Source organism: Oryzias latipes, chromosome 1 (genome assembly GCF_002234675.1).
Source record: "Oryzias latipes chromosome 1, ASM223467v1".
Taxonomy (NCBI): Eukaryota; Metazoa; Chordata; class Actinopteri; order Beloniformes; family Adrianichthyidae; genus Oryzias; species Oryzias latipes.
The window spans coordinates 3,340,121-3,362,612 of NC_019859.2; the positions used below are offsets into that span (position 1 = coordinate 3,340,121).

A 22,492-nucleotide genomic window follows, 5' to 3' on the forward strand; every position below is an offset into this window, starting at 1 on the left:
AGTTTAAGGAAAGATCATTTTCTAATCACACCACAGATTCATGAAGTTGATGACATTTACGCTTTAATAATTTATCGGTTCACGAAAATAAAACTGATTGAGTGTATTAAACAATGAAACCAAGACGGGGGGTAAAAGTCCCAAAAATCTGATTCTTCACTTAAAACCAAAAAGAAAAAAAAATGAAGATCCTTCAAAGGGAAAAAGTGATAAACCAAAAGAAATAAAAAATCAAAATTCAGCACAGCTGTTTGTTTTTGGCACAGGAAGTGTTAACGCAGAACATAAAACAAATGAACTTTAATACTTTAAATTCTGTTAGAACAAATGTTTTTATCCTTAAATCCTGAACTCAAGTTTGACTTTTTTGCTCATCTTTTCAAAATAAAACCACAATCTTGGTGCCGAATTAGTTGAAAAGACAGAAAGACAGAAAGAACTAAAATGATATAAATGTAAAAAGTCCAATCAGGGGGAAATGGAAAGCATACTGTCTTTGACGTCTCTCACGTTCCACAACCTGATTAGGTGGGAGAGAACAAAATCCTGCGGTAAAATCAATCCAAATAATAAGAAAAAAAAGGAATTTCTGGTTTGTTCTGCTGCTTGCGGGCTCGCATTAATTCTCTTGTTGTTGCAGGTCTGCTGAAGGCTAAGCCAGGCTCCTCTGCCGCTGTTTGATCCTCAGATAGAGCTGAGACCCAAAGAGAAGAAGGGTTCTCATTAAAACCTCATTAAGATAACATGAAATATCACTTTTTATGCAAGACGCCTTCCAACAAATTCCATTTGAGGACAAATGACTAAAATGACGGACACTGGCCGAGTAAAAAAACATTTTTTTTTCAGAAATGTGGTCATTCTCACCCCCAGTAGATTGCGGGGAATGTAGCCCTCGTAGTCGCCGCATCGCGCCCACCACCACTCCGTCTCCACCTCGTCCTCCCGCCTCAGCACCGTCATGCAGTCTCCCTCACTGAAGGCCAGCTCGTCTTGGTTCTGGGAGTCGTAGTCCCACAGGGCGTAAACCACGCCCCGGTTCATCACGCCCATCTTCTCCTGGACGCCTGAAGACGCAGAAACGAAACCTTAACTCCACGGAGATCAAAGCGTCGGTTTCACCTTTGGGTATTACCGTAACCTAAATGTAATCGATTACTAAGGTGACAATAACAACATTTATAACATGGTCCAGGTAAATACTCGATTCTGATTGGCTGCTGGAATAAAAAGAGTGATAATTTACAGTGATGATGCAAGCCTATAGCCCATTGGCTACTGGGACATGATTGACATTTGATGATGTTATTTTCGCTCTCTCCTCTGATGTGGTTGGTGTGCAGTAGTCTGTCACCCAATGTCAATCATTGGGTGAAAGCCCCGCCCCCATGTAAAATTAGGCTCAACTGCAAAAATTAAAAATTCCTAATTAAACTGTAAATTGAGGACTAAAAGTAAATACAACACAGCAACAGTTTTCTTTCTTTTTTTAACTAAAGTTTTCAGCATTTCTTCACATTATGCTATCTTAGATGACCCCCCCCTTACATTGGTGTGTTCTACCATGACAAAGGTGGATAAAGGTGGAAAGATTTCATGTAATCCATGGACACCAGTGAAGATCACAAATCATTGAAGAAAAAAGGTTCAGAGCACTGACTAGTGGGTCTATGTGACCCAACTCCCAATGTTAAAGTGCCTAGGATAGCACAAGGGTGACACATTGAAAGTTTTTTTAATCCAATTTAATCTATTTTCAAATTTTTAATAATGCTTTCAAGTTTACAATGAGTACTTTTGAGTTAAAAACTGTTTTCAAAACTGCTGGACAGGACTAGGAAAAACTTTTTTCTTCTTCTTTCCAATTTCAAAATCAAACAAACTTGTGTCAATCTTTCCATTCCGTAAAAATCATGACAGTGAACCTGCAGTCAGTAGAATCTGCTGTGAGTGACGCCTCACCGTAGAGGAACTGGGAGCATTGAGCGTAACCTTCCTCCATCTCCTCACACTTGTCAGCAGCGGTCTGCATGTCGCTGTACGTGGTGGCGAACACGGCGGCGCCCGACTCCACCAGGAACTTGCAGACCTGAACGTTGTTGCAGGAGGCGGCGCAGTGAAGGGGAGTCCTGCAGACGGACACGCCGCGCGTCGGGGTCAGAGGTTTGTGAGTCGCCGCCGTGGAGCCGGTTGAACTGAACTCACCAGCCGTCGCTGTCGGCAGCGTTAACATTCACGCCAAACTGAACCAAGAACTTCACGATCTCCGTGTGGCCGGCGCAGACGGCGTTGTGCAGCGCCGTGATGCCCTCGTCGTTGGGCATGCTGGGGTCTTCCACCTTCAGAGTAAACATCAGAGCTGTCACATCAGGAGAAACTCGCTTCTGCCCTCAAGTTTTTCGTTGTTTCAATAGGAAAGGGAACAGTAGGACAGGCCGAGCCAAGCCGTTCCATGCTTGAAGGAAACCCTTAAGTACAAACGTTGCAGTTCCAACCGGTGGACGGAAAGACCTACTATCATCATGTTTTGATCCACTTGGTTGAACGCTATAAAGCCTTCAACCCATCGTTTTCCTGTTTCTCTTTTTCTTTCTTTCTTCTAGCATCTTCCGCCATTTTTTGCCGCCTAATCCCTTCTACAATTTTTCATTTATTTTAACCGTTCAACTATTAAAACGTTCAGCTCTTTCCAGCTATGACAAATCCTTGAACTTTTCAAGATTTGCCAGGATTTCTGCCTCCATTGAAATCCATGGGGAATCCTTGGTGCAGAAGCTCGCTGGTTCGATACCCGGCTCTGGCCTTTTTTACAAAAATGTATTTTTGTTATTGTGCTGTTTTCACTTTATTCGTGGTCAACTTTGATCATTTCTTTCTTTATTGTTTTGCCAATTATTACCATTCAAGTTTAATTTTCATTCAGCAGTATAGCGTTCAACCCTGCATTTTCTCCTGGAAATGCAGCTCCTTCTAGTTTTAAAGTGTTTCCAGTGGTCTTTTAATAATTATAATTATATTATATTATTATATTATAATTGTTATGCAGTTGTTTTTTTTGCCAAAGTAAAAAAAAAAAACGGTGTTGTTTTTAAGGACATAGTTTCTGCAGAGCAGCAGGAGTTCATCAGAAATTTACCACTGAGTTGGCGCAGGGCTACGCCACCCCCTAAAAGTTGTTGCATCAGAATGGAGCTTGTGGCCGTGCCCGCAGGTTTTCTCCCTAACAAATGCAATCTTTTTCAAACAGCATTTTTCCTTCTGCTCCTGATTCACAACTATTTGAATAAATAAATACTCAAACATGCAGTTTTGACCTTCAGTTTCTTAAGATTTGTCCTCCACCAACAGAAGAAAAAGCTTCAAGAACATGTTAAAACTTCTTTAAAAAGCCTCCATCTTTACAATGCCACGCCCACTTTCTCACTTTTTAGAACATTGTTGATTTAGGTTACAGCAAAGGTTCCTGCTCCTCTATGTTTCATTTTTGTGTTCCAAACACAAAGTTTCCAACAGATTTTGACCAAATTTCACATCTACACAAGATAAGGACCAGAGTGACTCACGTCGTAGATGACCCTCTGGACGAGGTCGTACTCCCCCTCTAGAGATGCGTCCAGCAGCAGGGCCAGAGCGTTGAACTTGACCCGCACCTTGTGGTCAATCCGGTCTGATCCGGCCTTGCGGAGGATCGGCTTCTTACCCTGACAGACAGAGGAGGATGACGGCTGTGAAAGACTCCTGTGGTTGGTTTTTGATTGTAATCGAGTGTCACTCACGGGGGGCAGAGAGGCCTGCCCTGTGATCTCTGGAGGCTGAAAGCTCAGGTTGTCTTCGCCGTGCTCCGCCTCCCCGCTGCTGGGGTACGGCGGCGGTGGGTATGGCGGGAACTCATCCAGGACACGGTCTTGATGTGCTGAGGTGCGTGAACATTCCTCCTCTTCTTTCTCCTCCAGTGGGGGGGGCAGGGAATGTGGGGAGATGGGATCAATGATGGGGGAGCGGGGAGGCAGAGGGGGCGGAGTCGGGTTCTTCTTGGAGCTTTGGCCAGATTTTTGGTTTGTGCCAATTTCCCTGACTCTGTCAGATTTGGGAGGTGCATCCCCGCACGTCCTGCCCTCAGGACCAGAAGGCTCCGCGTATGACCCTGATGAACTGACCGTCTCCATGGGGATGGTTTCCATGGCAGCCAGAGTGGTCTTTTGGTAGAGAAGTTTCTGAATGTTGGGTCCACCGGGACCTTCAGGTTCTGTAATAGAGTTGCGCTTCTTGAGGGGCCGGGGGGCGTTGTGCAGCCGGCGGCGGAGGGCCTCCAGGTCGGTGTCACTGGGGTTCCTGTGTGGGTTTGACTGGAAGGGGAGGAGCTTGGTGGGGCTGAGTGGACGGGGCGTAGCATTATCAGTAGTTTCTCCTTCAACACCCTCACAAACACTTGGGACATTTTTCCCAGCATCGCTTCTGTCAGGTCCACAATCGCCAGAATGCGGGGGTGCTTTGTCTGAGCCGAGAGACTTCTGCCCCCCGCTGGATTGGAGGGCTGGCTTTGGTCCATAAACTGAGGAAAACGTGACAATAAAGACCAAAAGTAAAGAAACGCTCAACAAAAGAGACCTTCAAATATCCATCAGTTATGGTTATGATAAGGTTTTTTTTTGTTCTAAAAAGACAGCTTTACTACAAAGTTGTCACCAAGTTAACCGTAATCGCTGGAGCTTCACCTCGAGGTCGGCTGCGTGGTAGGGTTCCATAATTGCTGCTCTGGTAGCTCTTCCCGGGAGTTGCCTGTTGGGTGTACATGGAGAAGATGGAAGAAGCCGCCAGAGTCTGAGGCTTCTGCAGCACAGATGGTGGACCATCTGAGAGCTCAGGCGTGTAGGGTCGAACAGCTACAGCTGGTGGATTCTCCTGCTTATTGGGCAGCGGGAGGGTGTTGCTGTGGCTGGAGGGGACTCTCTGAGCTTTCAGGTTGCCTCCAACTGGCCTGACCTTACCGGGGAAGGTCCCGGTGCTGTAGCTGGGCTTGGAGAAGGTTGGCGGTCCAGCTGAGAAGGATGGTTTAGGTTTAGTTGGAACTGGAGGTGGTCCTGCCATCTTGGACGGTCCTTTAGCTGAAGCCTGTATGTGAAATACAGAGAGGTTTAAACTGTTAAAGGTATAGTCCCACCTGTACGGTAGGTCCAGATGACCCCACTCCAAACGTTAAAGTACCTAGGATAGCACAAGGGTTACAGTGTTCGCTACAACCTGTATGGCCATAGGAGAAAAAAAAGGCACATGAACAAATTTGCTCATTTCCGATTAGACATTGACCTCGATTTTTCCTGCAGCCAATCTGTGGGTCCCGTACAGGTTTGCCCATTTTTCCCCCTGCAGGTGGGCCTGTACCCACCCCATGAGGGCAGTTCTTAGACACATGGAAATGTAAGAAATAGGGAATTGTAATTTATTAAATGTTCATTCCCACAGGAAGGTTTTTTGTGTTTTCTTACTGTTTTTACTCGTACTTTCATCCTCCGCTGGGAGGGAAAAGGGTCACCTTCTCTATGGAGTCCTATACTGTTCATAATTAAATAAATAAATATTTAATTAAATAAATAAATATGAACTCATGCAAATACACAATCAACCAATAAATCTCTTATAGATATATAAAAAGATGATGAAATTGTGAAAAACCTTTTAAATTAGCCATTATATTATTCAATATATTTAATTTTGCTTTAAAAACCTGTTCATTATTTTAAAACAGCACTTTAAAATATTCATTTTAATCATGTGGAATATTATTATAATTCTACGTCTGTTTTTCACAATGGCGTATTTATTTCATGAAGAGCTTTTTCAGGAGAATGTCTCTGTCTGTCAATCAAACTAGACAAGGCGGAGACACTTTTGTGATTGGCTTTTCCTTTACTCAGACATGAGCAGCAGCACCCTGACTACATCGATCGAAGATGCTTCACCAAACGTGACGGCGCAATGCACACCCCTACACACTAGGGGGAGTATGCACCTCAACACATCCACAGTGTTACACGAAATTGGGCAGTTTTTGTTCTAAATTTGCGGATAAAAGTGGCTTTGGGCGAGTGTGCATAATTCAGGTGGTTTTGTGGTCGGTTCGGCAATTTTCATATTCTCATTAACATCTAGTAGTGGTCTAAGTTAGGCTGGGTGGTTTTTAGAGTTCCACAAAACTTCTATGAACTGGAGTTCCATGAACGCAACATGCCGCATGTGGGATGGGCTACCAGCTAATGTTTTTAGCCTGATATAGCCACATGGAGCGGTTGCCTTTGCTTATCTCAGTAACAATGCATGGATGCGCAATGCACATGGAGTGTTAAAAGATCAGGTTTATTTATTTTGAATAGTTTCACATGATAACAATGTTTCCATGTTTGAGTTCATGACATTATCCCAGAGAGTCTCTGCTTCAGGTCCTGCAGTCAAGATGTGGATGACCGGAGCTCCTCTGTGGTTTGGTCCACACAAACCCTCAAACTACAAAAACAGAGTCGTCCATGTTTGCTTCTTCTGCAGCAGACAGATTTTTTGACTCTATTTGACCTCTAATGTCAGCAAAGCCGTGCAGATATCGCTGAAATATGTCATCTCTCTGACTGGCACACCGCTGAGCGGGTATCGAGGAATATGAGTCGATTTCCATGGATGAGCCAATGAGCGTTTAGATCCCGCCCACTTTCACTGATTGACAGACTCATTCTCCTGAAAAAGCTCTTCATGAAATAAATCAGCCATTGTGAAAAACAGCAACATGAAATAAAAACAAAGCTACTTTGGAAAAGATTGATTTTGAAATCCAAGCTTCTGAAAAAAGACAGAATTATAATAATATTCCACATGATTAAAAATGAATATTTTAAAATGCTGTTTTAAAATAATGAACAGATTTTTAAAGCAAAATGAAATATATTGAATAATATAATGGCTTATATAAAATCAGTGTGCAGGTTTTTCACAATTTCATGATCTTTTTATATATTTATGAGAGATTTATTGGTTTATTGTGTATTTGCATGAGGCCATATCTATTTATTTATTTAAATATTTATTTATTTATTTATTTATGAACAGTATAGGACTCCATATTTCTCTGAGTCTACGTGATCTACGTGAAGAATATTATCAACCAGTTTCATGCGTGTTCAGGATTGGAAATGAGCTCATATAAAAATTGGTTTGTTGATTTTCTTTGCACAAAAAAACCACAGAACCTGGACTAAAGCAGACTTTTTTAGATGATAAAGAAGTTGGACTGAACTACAGTAAAACACAATTTCTACTGTTGGTTTTTGGTTTCAGTTTTTATTAAATTGCCTGTCAAGTTTCCTCAAGATTTACAAATGAACACATTCAAAGAATTACTGCAAAAATGGGTTCCAAAAGCTCCTAAACTCAGTGTAATTTTAGAAGCGCGGATAAACAGTGTATCTACTGTTATATAAAACTGCAGGATGTTCCGTCTTTTTAACAGCAGACAGCATAGAAAATGATCCACTGGAATGTGATTCTTCACTTTCTAGTTTTCTTATGCCTGAGTAAAACTCCTGCATGAAGATACCATGAAAATAAAGAGTCTGAGCAGTAAAGTGAAATCAAACTTTTTTTTAACGTTTGAAACTTGATAACTATTTTCTATGTAGATTTTTGAAACAGTGTTATGTCTTTTTTTCTGATATAGAAATATTTTTAATAATGTACATGATTTTTCTAATGAACATAATCTGCATATATTTTAGTTCACTGATCTGCATTTGCTATATTGATTTCTAAAATAGTTATGTCTATTTTTACATAATAATTAAGTAATTCATCTTTGTCATGTGATTTATTGATACCTAACGATTCTTAATTCTGTCTGATAAAAGTTATGAACTGGATGATGATAAATCATGTATAAAATGGTTACGGTATAACAGGGGTGGGATTATATAAATTCCCTTCCTTCCTGTCAAGCAATATTTATTTTAAGTCTAATTATCCTAAGTTTGATATGTTTTATGTATTCTTCTTACTTGATTGCTTGAAATAAACCATTTCAAATCAAATCAAAACTGTTAAAAAATGTGGATTAAGAATAGAGTGAGTTCTACTGAAGGGCAGCTGTGATGCGATCTGATGCATCAGAGTGAAGATGGAGGCAGTTTTTTCCCCCATCTGGGATCATATTCTGGATGAATCACAAGGATCACATGCAGACAGGATTCAGAGAAGCTGATTCGTGCCTCTTCACCGAGCTGCAGCTCGTTCAGAACCAAGAGGACCCAAAACATCACTGCTGTTCTCTCAGCCACAGCGTTTACGTTCTTTCGGCTGCTGTAATTCTTCCACCTTCTCGATTAACGTGATTGTGGTGGATTCCAAAGGGGAGAAAAGCAGCCTTGCTATGATATGCATCACTACACAACAGGGAAGAGCCTGAGAAATCATCTTGAATCAGCTGATTGTGTCTGTGAAAAGCAGCTTTCCTTTGCATCAGAATCAGCTGATTGACACTGCTGGTCTGTCAAAGAGCGTCATTTATTCAGCTGGAACCGGCGACATCTCCGGTGTTAAATATAGAATTGATCTGAACGTCCTGCTGCTGGGTTTTTCAATCTGTCATCTTATCACAGGATACAAACTAACCATGGTTCTGAATCGCTCAGCTGGTAGAAGAACCCAAAGGAGTGAGGCCGCCTTTATGCTGCACAGAAACGGAACAGAACCAGTTTCCCTGTGAGCTAACAGGTTGTTCTCCTGCAGATTTTCTTCACGGTTTAATGCTATTGGGGTTTCTGCAACGCTGTAAACTGACTCATCGTACACACGGTGTTCGATGCAGTTATGACAGACCTGAGTATCCCTGAGCTGGTTTTCCTTGGTGTGACTGGATCGTGCCGGGGCAGAGAGGGGGGTGTCAGATTCTGCTGGTCCCTGCTGCTCCATCAGAGTCTCCCCACCTGCTAAAGACAATCCAACACCAAGACGCTTGGCTTTTTCTTCTAAAAACTCACAGTTGTAGGGCTGAGATCGTCCTCAAACAACATCTAAAAAAACTCCCAACTGACCTGAGCTGCGGCTGAACGCTCGGGGTAGGGTGGAGGCGTGGCCGTGGGCGTGGCCCCCGCTGGATTCAGAATACGAGCTGCTCCAGTCGGAGTTCTGATTCACTTTCATCGTGCTGAATCCTGTGAGGATAACATTTGACATGAAAACCTGCACATGTCCACATACAGCGAGGGACACAAAAGGTCTGTTTTCAAACTCAACAACTCACCAAAATTTACACGCACCTAGTACCCGATGAAAATGAATATTGGACATAGTGAATCCCCCCCCCCCCAGAAGAAAAAAGATGACATCACAGCGAGAAAACCCGTAAAAAGAAAAATTGAATGGGGCCAAAACTTTTTAAGTGGCTCAAAAAAGATATTTCAAAATCCACTAACGGAAGCAAAACACACGTGTCTCCAAAGGAAGTTGTAGTAGTATTATGGGATGGCCCCAGGACCCACGGTTCGGCAGCCATTTTGACTCAAGTGTGAATTTTGCATTTTCGCACAACTTAAGGGGGAAAAAAACTTTAGTTTGAGCGATCCTCACATAACTTCTAGGTCTACAACCACAACTGATCAACTCACCACTTTTGTTTTCATCAAGAATATTTAAAAACTGTTGAGCACAGTCTAATTGAGAGACGTTATCACCCATGTCAGCATTCCCGTCACGAGGAAGTGGAGGGGTTAAAATCAGACATATGATTGGTTTGACTGATGACATTTATGTTTGTTGTTACTGACATTTTTTTTAAAATGGGAGAAATCATTTAAAGTTGCCGTGATTGGATACATTTGCAGGTATTAGATGAGTGTTTCGCCTGAAGGGACGAGTTTTCCGTCCAAACCAAAGAACTGGTTAACTTCATACCAGAGGCAGGTTTAGCTGGTCGGGGTGGGGGCTTCATGGACGATTCAGGCATGGGTAAGGTGGCGGTGCCGTCTGGGTACGCTGGCTTCACCAGAGCCTCCTGTCGGGGGGGGGCTGAGGTGCCCTGGGGGCTTGAAGTAGAGGATGACTGGATGTACGGCCCCACCGCGGCCACCCTGGAGTTTGCACAGATCTGAGAGGCCACGCCCTCTGAAGCCACCTAAAAGAACGGGAAAAGAACAGTTTAACCCAAACCTTCCGGATCCGTTGTTAAAAACGTCTTTTTGAAAGCTTTTTATTTTTACTCTGAAAACTCACCGGCTGGTTCTCTTGTTGCTGCAGAGCGGCCTTCTTTTTCCAGAGTCTCTGTCTGAGCTCGGCCAGCCGCCGGTCCATGGCGGCCACCTCCAGGTTCCTCTTGCTCAGGCTCTCTCTCTGCTGCAGCAGCCGGCCGCTCTGGTCCTGGTTCAGCTTGTTCCTCAGCTGTTAGGAGGACGGAGGTGACAACATCATCTGTGCAAGACTCGTCCTGTGAAACCCACGACTTTCCAGCTCATTTCAGATTTAAAAGAACTGTAGTTTGACTCGGAGGAAATGTGGTGATAATGACAAATAATTTAAGCTTTTGACCCTCAAACTAATAAGAAACACATGGATGCTTCAAAACCATGAACACTCAATTTACTTTGGAGTTTTTTAGGCACCAACAGCGCTCAAAGTCATTCCAACTTTTTTCCAAATCTGTCTTAAATGTGATTTTCTGTTTCATGTAATCATCTGGGTCTTTCTGACAGGAAAGCTCCAGCGGACAACTGTTATGACTGAGTCTCACCTGCAGCTCTCTATAGAGGCGCTCCAGCTCAGCCGCTGAAGAGGAGTTGGGATGGTGAGGAGGAAGATGAGGATCAAGCCTGTAGCTCCTCAGTGCCTCCAGCTGGTCGCTCAGCTCTTCCACCCGGGCTGCAGCCATTAGCAGCTCCCGCTGCTTCTGGTGGAACAGACCCGTCATCTGCTCGATCTCCTCCACTGAAAAACAAAAATTGGTAGGATGATGACGCTCTGAGGTTTACAGTTAGGAGCTACGCTTCTTCTCTTTTTTGAGAATCATCTGCTTCTGTTTGACTCTCCTCTAAACTAACCTCTGGATCCTTTTAGCAACATCATCATTGCTCCTCCTCTCAAAGGGTCCAAACCCTCTCCTGCTTCTCTGCATTGATCTCCAGAACATCTACCAGGATCTGTTCCTCAGATGGATTCATTTCTGATCCATCCTGGTCACGTCCAAAGAGAACCTCAGCACCTTCATCTCTGCTACCTCCAGCTCTGCGTCAGAGTCTCTAAACCTTCAACATGGCTGCTCTCACCAGTCTTCTACACCTTTCCTTTCATTCTCGATGACACACGCCACACCTGCAACCTTCCTCCACCTCCTCCAACCTGCTCACACACACCTCTTCACCTCTAAATACTTAAAGTCCTCCACCCTCTCCACCTCTGCTCCCTGTAACCTCACCATTCAACTGGAGTTCCTCTGATTTGCACAGAATTTCTCTACAGGGTTCTGTAACAAACAGAACCCTCAGCGGCGCCACCTAAGTGTTTTTATAATTTATTCAAAAGTGGTGATTTAAGAACAACAGTCAACAACAGTTATGTTTAAGATCAATTCTGATAAAAAACAATAACAATTATAATCCATTTTATGTAAAGTGCCTTTCATGAAACCCAAGGAGACTGTAGAAGCAAAGGTTAAAAATAGACATTAAAAGCACAATAAATATAAAAGACAAAAATCAAAAGTGAATCAGGATGGGAAGGCAGAAATAAACAGATCAGTTTTGATCTGAAAGTTGGAAGAGTCTACGTTACGGAGGTCAGGAGGGAGGGAATTCCAAAGTTTGGGAGCAGAGCAGCTGAAGGCTCTGCTTCCCATGATGACGAGTCGGACCGGAGGAACAGAGAGCTGAACAGAGGAGGAGGACCGAAGAGAATGAGAGGAGGTTTTGATATGGAAGAGGTCGGAGAGATAAGGAGGGGCCAGGTTATGGAGGGCCTTAAAGGTGAACAGTAGGAGTTTGAATGTGATTCTGGAGTTTATGGGGAGCCAGTGCAGCTGGCGGAGAACCGGGGTGATATGACTGAAGGAGGGGGTTCTGGAGATGATGCGGGGAGCTGAGTTCAGTTGAAGCTTATTGAGGGTTTTTGGGGGGAGACCAAAGAGGAGGGAATTACAGTGGTCTAGACAGGAAGTGACCAGACTGTGAACCAGAATAGAAGCAGAGGGGACAGTGAGGGACTTGTGGCTTTGGAGAGGGTGGATTTGGAACCGATGAGGAGTAGCTCGATTGTATCACTATTGAGTTTGAGAAAGTTTAAGGTGAACCAGTTTTTGATTTCAGATAGACAGGAGTGGAGGGAGGAGGGTGGAAGAGAGGAGTCAGGTTTGCTTGATACATAGAGTTGGGTGTCATCTGCAAAACAATGACAATTAACATTAAATTTGCAGAAGATATTGCCAAGGGGTAGGAGATAAGTAATGAAAAGAAGGGGACCAAGGACAGAACCTTGGGGGACACCAGAAGAGACAGAGGAAGGCAAAAATGGCGTTTTTAACATGTTCTTGTAGCATTTTTCTGATAATGAAGGACATCATTTAAGAAAATGAAGCTCATAATTGTATTTGGCTTTTCTCTCTGGGGACAAGGAGGAGCTACGCAGAGTACAGAGGGACCTGAAATACAACATCAGGAAGTGCAAGGACTGCTACAGGAAGAAGCTGGAGCAGCGCCTGGAACAGAACAACATCCGTGATGTGTGGAGAGGTCTGAAAGGCTGGAAATGGTCGCCAGGTCACAGGTGACCAAGCCTGGGCAAATGAACTGAACCTGTTCTTTAACAGATTTGATTCTGCCCAGCCCCCAGTCTCCACCCACACGGCCCCCTCTTCACACCTTTTCAGCTCAGGCGTCTCCTCCCAGCTCCAGCTGTTACCACCTCAGCACCAAGCAGTCCACTCCCCCCTTCTTCCAACAGAAGCAAAAGGACCCCCCCAACGACTCACAGCACCAGACCAGCCACCGCCCACCCACCCTCCAACCCCCCTCTGCCTCACCCTGAATCAGGTTAGGATGGAGTTAAGGAGAACAAAGGCCAGGAAGGCAACAGGCCCTGACAGCATCACCTCCAGGCTCCTCAGGGAGTGTGCAGACCAGCTCTGTGTGGTGATGCTGTTCAGATTTAATATGAGCCTCAGACTGGAGAAGGTACCAGTCCTCTGGAGGACTTCCTGCCTGGTTCCGGTTCCAAAGTACCTCGTCCTACGGAACCGAACCACTTCAGACCTGTCGCCTTGACTTCCCACCTGATGAAGGCTATGGAGAGGATCATCCTCAGCCATCTCCGCACTCAGGTGAGCTCAGCACTGGACCCGCTGCAGTTTGCATATCGACCAGGCATCGGGGTGGATGACGCCATCATCTACCTGCAGCATCGGGCCCTGTCTCACCTGGAGGCCCCTGGGAGCACTGTGAGAGTCATGTTTTTGGATTTCTCCAGTGCTTTCAACACAATTCAGCCATCACTGCTGAAGAGGAAGCTGGAGGTTGCAGGTGTGGACCAACATCTGGCTGCTTGGACCATCAACTACCTCACAGACAGGCCACAGTTTGTGAGGCTGCGTGACTGTGTGTCTGATGTGGTGGTCTGCAGCACGGGGGCACCTCAAGGGACTGTGCTCTCCCCATTCCTGTTTACCCTGTACACATCAGACTTCACCTACGACTCCCACCACCTTCATCTGCAGAAGTTCTCAGATGACAGTGCCATTGTGGGCTGTGTATCAGGGGGGGATGAGCAGGAGTACAGGGGGGTCATCACTGACTTTGTTAGCTGGTGTGAAGTTAACCACCTGCTGCTTAACACCAGCAAGACTAAGGAGCTGGTCCTGGACTTCAGGAGGTCCTCACCACCACAGTCACCGGTGAACATCCAGGGTTCAGACATTGAGGTCGTGGACACATTTAAATACCTGGGTGTTCACCTGAACAACAGACTTGACTGGTCCAACAACACGGATGCTCTGTACAGGAGGGGTCAGAGTCGCCTTCACCTGCTGAGGAGACTGAGGTCGTTCGGCGTGTGCAGACAGCTGCTCAGGACCTTTTACGACACTGTGGTGGCCTCAGTGGTCCTTTATGGAGTTGTGTGCTGGGCGGGGGGCAGTGCAGGCAGAGACATGAAGAGGCTTAACAAACTGGTTAGGAAGGCCGGCTCTGTCCTGGGCTGCACACTTGAGTCCATCGAGGAGGTGGCGGACAGGAGGATGTTAGCTAAGCTGACATCCATCATGGATAACCCCTCCCACCCCCTGCACCAAACTGTAGAGGCGCTGACCAGCTCCTTCAGCACAAGACTGTTGCACCCTCAGTGTAAGAAGGAGCGCTAGCGCAGGTCATTCCTCCCCACAGCCATCAGACTGTACAACACCATGTTACAGTGACACTCCACGGTCCCAGGGGTGTTTTTCTGTTTAGTCATTTATTTATTTTCTTTTGTTGTAGTTGTTGTTTTTCAATTTTAAATTGTTTTTTATTCCTGAACAGTTGTTTGTTTTTGTTTTTGGTGTGAACTTCATTAGTTATTTCTGTATTTTGAAAAAATATTTGTAATGTTTTTTTACAGTTTACATGTTTTGCAGACTGCATGTTTTTTACGCTTTTGCAGCTGTATTTATTTAATATTTAATATTTATTTCTTTATTTAATAAGAATCTCATTTTTGATAATAATTTTTCATAATAATTTTAGTAATATTTTTAATTATTTAAAATTAATGTCATTTGTGATGTCCTTTATTGATGTTATATTATATAGATTATTTCTGAATGTCGTGTTGCTGCCACAGATAAATGAAATTTCCCCATTGTGGGATTAATAAAGTCATGTACCTATCTATCTATTTCTGAGGATATTTTTATTCAAATTGGTCACAAGCTCTTTGCTCCAAGCTCTCAACAATGGCGAGGGGAAAGGGGGCGGGGTTGCTTCATGCCCACAACTCAGAGGTCGATTTCTAACAAACTCCTGCCGCTCTGCAGAAACTATGTTCTAGAAGACAACACAGGTTTTTAGATTTTGGCTAAAAAGGGCATAATCATGATTAGAAAACCCATGGGAACGCTCTCAAAAGATGACCCTCATGGATGGGTTTTCCTGCATCCTGTACAGCATTAAAAGTCTTAAAAACTAACAAGTTGCATGACCTCCTGACCTAGTTTGCTGTTGCTGAGGCGTTTCTGCTCCACCTGGCCCCTGAGGGCCCGCACCCGCCGCAGCTTGGCCTCCTGGTTGCGAGCGTTTTCTCGGAGCTGCTGCAGTCGCTCCTGTTCAGAAAGCTCCTGATGTTGCAGCCGCTGATCCTGCAGCTTCAGGTTTCGAAGCTGCTCCTCCTGTAAGAAAACACAGACGTGCCGTGAATCAACTGCTGCTCTGCTGTTTAGGCAGAAAAGCAGAAGAAATGTTTGCAGAAAAACATTAGGAAAGCGTCCAGCGGTTGGTGAAATGGCAGCACAGAATCAGTATGCGTCAAGCGGGGTGGAGGTCATACCTTTGAGACCAGGAGCTGCTGCTGGGCGTCAATCTGCTGCTGCTGCCGAAAGGCCAGATCCTGCAGCTCATTCAGCGTGGCGTCCAGACGAGGAGCCGACAGCTGCATGACACAAACACAGAGTTCACCTCCACACGACCTCGCACCGTCAGAGGTGCATCACTCAGTTCCTCCTCTTCTGTTGCAAAGTGTAGCCATCAATCCGTGTTACGTCCAGAACTGATGGATCTCACCCCGTTCTCCAGACATCTGTCTCCAAAAGCATTCTCCTGAGTCTTCTTCTTCTTCTTCGTTAGATCTGCACCTCTGGATGCATCTGGACACAAACAGACACTCATTCGTCTCAGAGAATTCCAACGTATGACGGCCACAATTCAATAAAGATCCGACTAACTAATCTGTGTGGAAGCCCTGACTCAGTGATGGGAGGACGAATGTCAATCACTTTTGCAGATTTTATCCCAGCAAAACCATCAGTTCTTAAGGGTTAAAGACAGTTTTGTCTACAACCCAGAGATGGAAATAAGGTCAGAAGTTGGCTAGAAAGACATGAAAGCATGAAGATTTATAAACATTGTTGTTTTTCTCATGGTATTCCTTGTCTTTTTGTTTTCTATCAGCCGTTCGGGAGAATAAAATGATCTCAGGATCCAGACAGGATAAACTGGACTGCTTATCAGCTCAGAAAACGCGCACACGCCGGACAAACGCTCATGCAGCTCCACACTTGATTGCCTTCAGCCATAAGCTGATTAGACTCCGTGATCTACTGTAGTTAAACTGTGCAGCTCAGATCTGCAGCTAGCTGTCAGTATCACATGCAGGAGAAGAAGAAGCGAGCAGGAAAACACTTTAAATGAAATGAAAACACCAAACAGGTCCTGTTATTTCCTGTTTGAAAAGATTTATTATTCATTTAGAAGTGGGGGTACTTTTTTTACACAAAAAGGCAAGTTAGAGAATTTATTTCTCCCTCAATTAACAATAATTTTATTTAAAAAGTGCATTTTTCACAAACAGACAGCTTTGAGTAACATAACAATCTGAGACATTTAACTGTGATGCTGCGAACCAACAGCCAATTTGCGTCTGCCGCCTCTGTTTTCATGCACAGCAGTTTTTATTTCTAGTTATTTATTTATTTTTGAACTAGTCCTTTCCAGTTGCTGAGTATACTGATACAAGCTGAAGGCCTCTTGTGCTGAACAGATGTGTTTTGGCACCTTTTATTGCTCTTTTATTCTCTTATTTATTGGCATTATACTAGTATTTTGGTCTCTTATCTTCTGTTTGAGTCTTTTATATTATTCTTTTTAATCTTTACTCTCATGGTCCCAGGAAATGCTATTTCACTTAGTCTGCATTACACTTTATGAATGCAAGTGACAATAAAGCTTCTATCTATGTTCTAAAAGGGGGTTATGAATCTTCAGACACACGAGGTGTATATTTGTATAAACTCCTTTTGTATTTCAGGCTGAACTTGTTTACAAATTTATCAAATTTGTAAACATTTGTTTGCTCGACTAGACAGAAAAAAAAGCAGAAAAAACAGAGTGGGGGAAAAGGACAGAAGAGAAAGGGGAGAGAAAAACTAAGGGGGAGTTAAGCAAGTTGGAGGACCAAATTTACTGCTGGATGCTTGTATAATAATGTGCTCATAAGCCTGACGATCCCGTTGTGGGAGGGAGAAACTCTCTCTGTGACCCATTTCCATGACTTGCTGTCTCGCATTAGTCCGAGGAGGCAAAAATAAATAAATTAAGAATAAAATTAGAGAACTTTTTTAATATTGTCTCCAGAAAAATAAGAAAAATATCCTAAAGTTCAGGACGAAAACGATCATATTGTCCTCCATGTTGGTTTTGGACTCCACCCACTGATCACATCATCAACACGTCACATCACGTGAATGGTTGACGCAATGCAAATTTGAGATATCTGAACCCTGGAAACATTGCGCCGCATTTAAGAATTTTCACTTTGAAACATGCTGCTGTCAGACCGCCGCACCTGATGCTCAACCTTCGCCGCAGGACATCTGATGGCGTCTGTACATTGACTTACAACGAGGTATTTTTATGTTTGTTCTAATAATTATTTACCTATTTTCTTTGTCTTTATTTATAAAATTAGTGGGGTATTTATGCAAACAGTTAAACCCAAATATGTTTTAAAAAAAACGACGTATTGCTCAAACAAGTCTCCTGAAAAGATTTCTGGCACTGATGTGACAAATCTGTGAGGAAGAACAATGTTTCCCACCTGACTCTCGTCCGGGAGCTCTCTGGTGACGCAGGACGTACCGCATCTCCGCTCCCTGCTGCCCCCATCGCTGCAGCACTTCCAGCATCCGCTCACCTTCTCCAACAATACGCTCTGATAGGTTGAAAACAGAATATTTTCTATTTTTGTTTTCTTACTCCGCAAGTCTACCCTCTTTCATCCATTTGGTCTCACCAGATGAAAGTTTTTATCACCAAAAAAAAACAAAAAACTAGGTAATTCTCTTCTGAGGATCATTTGGTGAGCTTTGCTCCTTCCAGGCTTCCGTAGAAACTCACCTGAGCCTCTCCATATCTCAGCCAGGTAGCAGTCAGCCTCACCAGGCTCCTTGCAAAGCTCCACCACATCTCTGCACAGGGTGTCCGGCATGATGGGAACCTCGTTGTAGTGTTGGTCGCTGTTGCTCAGGAACACAGTGAGGAACGTCTGCACACAGAGACGATGAAGCCGTGATGCTTCAGGTTCATGCAGTAGGAGGACATAAAAGAAAATGCCCCCTCTCCAGGCTTTACCTGGATTTAAAAAAAAGTAAAAATAAATAAAAACATCAAGGTAATTTATTAAAACTTGGAAAAATGATTGGAAAAATGGAGCACGTTGTGGGATTAAAATAATTAAATTGAAGCAGTGTTTGCGAAAAAACATCATCTTTTTTTTATACTGTATCAGTTTATTGAAGTTTACAGCATTTATTAACGACCAACTCAAAGTTGTTCACAACATTTCAGTCAAAGGTTGATGTTTAGATTCCAGAAATCTTTCTTTTCTCTTTAAGTGCGATCTACTGCTGTGCCAAGGATCCGTTTCCTGTGGGAAAAATGAATTCCAGTTTTTTTTTAACCAGGAGTCAGGAGGGGGTTTTATGTCCGAAGCCCCGAGGTTCTTCCAAACCATCACCCATCCACAACCTTATGTGAGTTTTTTTGTCAGATGCAAACTAGAAATGTGTAAACTTAATCAGAGATGTTCTTTTAAAGAGTAGAAGCTGTAATGACCAAAACTGCAAACCTTCATGGAAATAAGAAGCAGCAGTTTATGATCATATGAACATAAACTCACGGCAGAAAACACTTTTGGTGTAAAATGTAATAACTTAAAGCTTGTAAACACTTTTTTAACAAACTAAATCATTTAATAATAAATCAAACTGACCCAAACAATCTCCTTTAGACTTTTGGTGTAATAATCAGACAGTAAGCTTTAAAAACAGCCAGTTCTGCGGTCTACTGGATGGAGTTGAAACAAAGATTTTTGTAATTATTCTTTAAAAAACTGCATTCATAAACAGATTTGTGAAGTAATTAACTAAAAACGACAAAAATCATTTATTTTTCTATTGGTAGCTTCCTGGGCTATTTACAACAATAACAGATATTTGTGGATTTCACTCCCAAGATGCACCTGGCCATCTGTTACGCCAGCAGGGTATCTGCTGATAGGCTGAGAGCCAGACATCCTCCCACACACGGTCATCCCGCACGGAGCAGCACTCAGCATTTCTCAACCTTATTTGTTCAGTGAACTAATTCACTTTGCTCACAGGTTCAAGCTTTGCTGCTGAGTTTCTTCGGAGCTGAAGATTTCAAACGTTGACCTGATGTGCTGTTTTTTTTTCCCTCTTCTCTCCATCTTTGCTCTGTTTGTTCCATCCTAAAGTATAGAGTCAGCCTCTCTGATGCTCTTTTTTAATGCAGTAAATGGAGTAATAAAATTAGAATCACATACTTGTATTATAAGTTGTTTTTGTATATTTTTAAAGTCAATTGTGCTGTACGGGTATTAGACATTTGCATGTCTGATGTTTTATCAAGTTAATGTCCAACTGAAATGTGCTAACATGCAAATCATTTATGGAAATGTATTTTAGACTAAGGGGAATTTCACGTGTCTTTTATATTAACGCTTGCTCAAAAACAAAATAAACTGGAGCAACATCTTTCAAAACATTCTTATGTTTCATGTCTGGGGGTGTGGCCTTTTGATTGACACATGACCTTAAATCTTCAGCCCTACAATGATCTTATTGGGTGTGTTCTAACATATGTGTAGGATATGACCATATCCCCCCAAGATATTTAGGACCACAGAGCTAAAAAATGACTTTAAATTGGCTCTACAGAGACCAACGAACCATTTAAGTCTGCATTAAAAGTATTTATTTATAGGAAGTTGCGAATATTTGAATGAAGGCTGTAAATATCTAAAAATGAAGATGTATTTACTAACAAAAAAACGACATATTAAAGAGGTAGACAGACCCTGACGTCAAATAACCCAAGTGTTTCTATCACTGAGTGTATAAGAATTGAACTTAGTGACTCCTCCCCCATGGCGTTCCAAACAGGAAGTACCAGCTGGTTCCAAAAAACCAAAATCCCATAGACTTCTAGAGAAATAAACAGCTATGACTTTGTCATTCTTGCTCTGATACATTTTTTACACTTTCTTGATAATAGTCATTGTTTTTCATATTATTTTTTCTGTAGTGAGAGTTATTTAAGTTATAGACTGGCCAATCAGATGTCTTCATAAAAGTAGGTGGAGCCTGCTGGTCCCCACGTCCAACGTTCATAACAGATTTCAAGTAGTGGTAGGGATGCGGACAACCAATAAGTCCAAACCGTAGAAACGTTGGTCCAGTTGTCTGATCCAGTCAAAACCCATTTGAAACCAGTTGTCATTATTTTAGCCAAATGTCTCATCAAACCCTTAACTTTCTGAAAGATGGGCAAAAGGGCATAATGTTGTTAAGCATCCAGTATGTTTTTTTTTAAGAGTGGATTATTTGACAGAAATGTCATCAAAATGTGTCAGAGTGTAAAGCAAATCTCATTTTAAATGTTTTCAAAAAACACTTTATTAAAATTCCCCCCAGTTTACTTGTGCCAGTAACTTTCCTGTGCAAAAAAACATGTTTTAAATCCAGAGTTTGAGTGCTTGTATTATTTTTGTCAAGTTTAACTGTTTCATATTGAATTGAACTAATAATAATAATTTCTGTGGTTTTCCAGATGCTTAAAGTGCTGGCCATTATTCATTCCCACTTGGTGATTGAGGGCTTATGTAGCCACAGCTGCCCTGGGGCAGACTGACAGGGGCGTGGCCTCCTCTGACCATCGCAGGGGTGCTCATGTGCATTTGCATGGCGGTGGGGCCACGCCGGAGGCAGGGAACTGTCATTGAGTCTTGCCCAAGGACACAACGACTGGGGACAGTGAGGATTGAACCGCCAATCCTTCGATCATTGGCCGACCTGCTCAACCACCTGACTAATTTGACTAACTTGCCTACGTGGAAAACCAGTGGTTACTTGGTGAACTCATCTGGTTCCAGTCACTTTTATTTTATTTAGTACTAATCTTTCATTTTTAGAAGTTCCTTCCTTTTGAGATTCTCCTAAACTGAATTTAACAGATCTAAGCTTCTACAAATCACTGCTGAAACTTCTACACAGACGAGACGAGTAAAGGTGAATTGACACTCGCCGGGTCATCACACCAGAATCTGTGCTTTGCAATCACAGACGTATGACATCTATATTCAACAAAACCAATAGTTGGCATCACACAAGAAGGTAAAAGGTCCACTATAAAACAACAAATCCGTTTGAAATCCAACCAAAAGAAAGATTACACAGATAATTTCTTTCTTTCTGCCACATCCAGTCAAAAGTGACAGACCTCCATCTGCTCCACACCTTAGAGCGCTCTGACAAACAGCTGATGTGGTTCCACCGCGTGAAGGTAGCGGTGAAAGAGTGAATGTGACAGATAGTGACAGCCTGTCAGGCTTTAAATAGAATCATTCAAATCTCCATGCTGGCGTTTTTTTCAGAGATCCTTGAGGTCCCAGAGGAGGATGCTGCAGGTTAAGCAGACTGTCATTTTTAAGTCCTAATTACTCTGGGAGTTTGTTTATTTTTGATATCCTCAGTTCAGCAAAACTAAAAGGTTAGCAGCCTGCCAAAGTGGACCCACAGCTCTTAAGGAGATGTTTCTATAATGGCAAAATCCGGCCAATTAGATTTCAAGTGGCGTCTCAAGGGGGCTTATTTATGCTACTGTCAGCAACAAACGTCGCAGTCAACAGAACAGTCGCACACATTCTCCAAGCCTTTATTTTCAAAACATCCGACAGAGGCTGCAAATGAGCGGTGAAAGTCTGCGACAAAGACAAATGAGTCTCCAGCAGGCGAGCTGTCCCACATACCCAGAAATGGAGCATCCTCCTTTAGGTTCGTGGAGGAGAAGTGGGTCACTTTGTCAGCTACACCACCAAGGTCAAGCAGGAAATGGATCAGCCAATCAGAGGCTGGGGAGGTGAGGCTCTGTGTCCCTGTGCAGGGAGCGGAGAGGCTTTTCTGAATGAGTATCAGGTCTGAAACCCTCAGAAGTGTCTTAGATGTGTGGAAAACGACCTGCTGAAGTTCACCTGAACATCAAAAGAAGAAGACATGAACCTCTTCACGCCTGGCTTTACTAGCAATGATATTAAAAAAATATATTTTCTTCAATGTTTTTTCCATTCAAGGCGATGCTAAATCGATTGGCATCCTTGATTAAATGATACATTGTGAATTACGGCATTAAAGGGTTAAACGTGGAGATGCAGTTGCTAAAAGAGCAGATCTGCATCAAGGAACAGACAACACTAATTGATGCTTTCATGTTTA

The 22,492-nt window shown here is 43.1% G+C and overlaps 1 protein-coding gene across 2 annotated transcripts in view; it reads right to left on the reverse strand.

Moving 5' to 3' along the window:
* Positions 1–41: 41 nt before the first annotated feature.
* Positions 42–22,492, reverse strand: part of LOC101168840 (apoptosis-stimulating of p53 protein 2) — a 29,029-nt gene continuing 6,578 nt past the window's right edge. Inside the window, exons 2-18 of one of the 2 annotated variants that reach the window (XM_023954275.1) lie at positions 18,099–18,246; positions 17,800–17,913; positions 15,768–15,850; positions 15,535–15,636; positions 15,199–15,376; positions 10,763–10,956; positions 10,249–10,413; positions 9,931–10,150; positions 9,072–9,191; positions 8,857–8,963; positions 4,716–5,112; positions 3,777–4,552; positions 3,564–3,701; positions 2,206–2,339; positions 1,963–2,129; positions 868–1,067; positions 42–694 (exon numbers count right to left, since the gene is read on the reverse strand). In XM_023954275.1, coding sequence (XP_023810043.1) covers positions 653–694; positions 868–1,067; positions 1,963–2,129; positions 2,206–2,339; positions 3,564–3,701; positions 3,777–4,552; positions 4,716–5,112; positions 8,857–8,963; positions 9,072–9,191; positions 9,931–10,150; positions 10,249–10,413; positions 10,763–10,956; positions 15,199–15,376; positions 15,535–15,636; positions 15,768–15,850; positions 17,800–17,913; positions 18,099–18,246 — 3,285 coding nt within the window. In that variant the 3' untranslated portion in view covers positions 42–652. Of the gene's footprint in view, positions 695–867; positions 1,068–1,962; positions 2,130–2,205; positions 2,340–3,563; positions 3,702–3,776; positions 4,553–4,715; positions 5,113–8,856; positions 8,967–9,071; positions 9,192–9,930; positions 10,151–10,248; positions 10,414–10,762; positions 10,957–15,198; positions 15,377–15,534; positions 15,637–15,767; positions 15,851–17,799; positions 17,914–18,098; positions 18,247–22,492 lie in introns of both variants that reach the window. The other variant, XM_023954269.1, reaches the window with a different exon arrangement.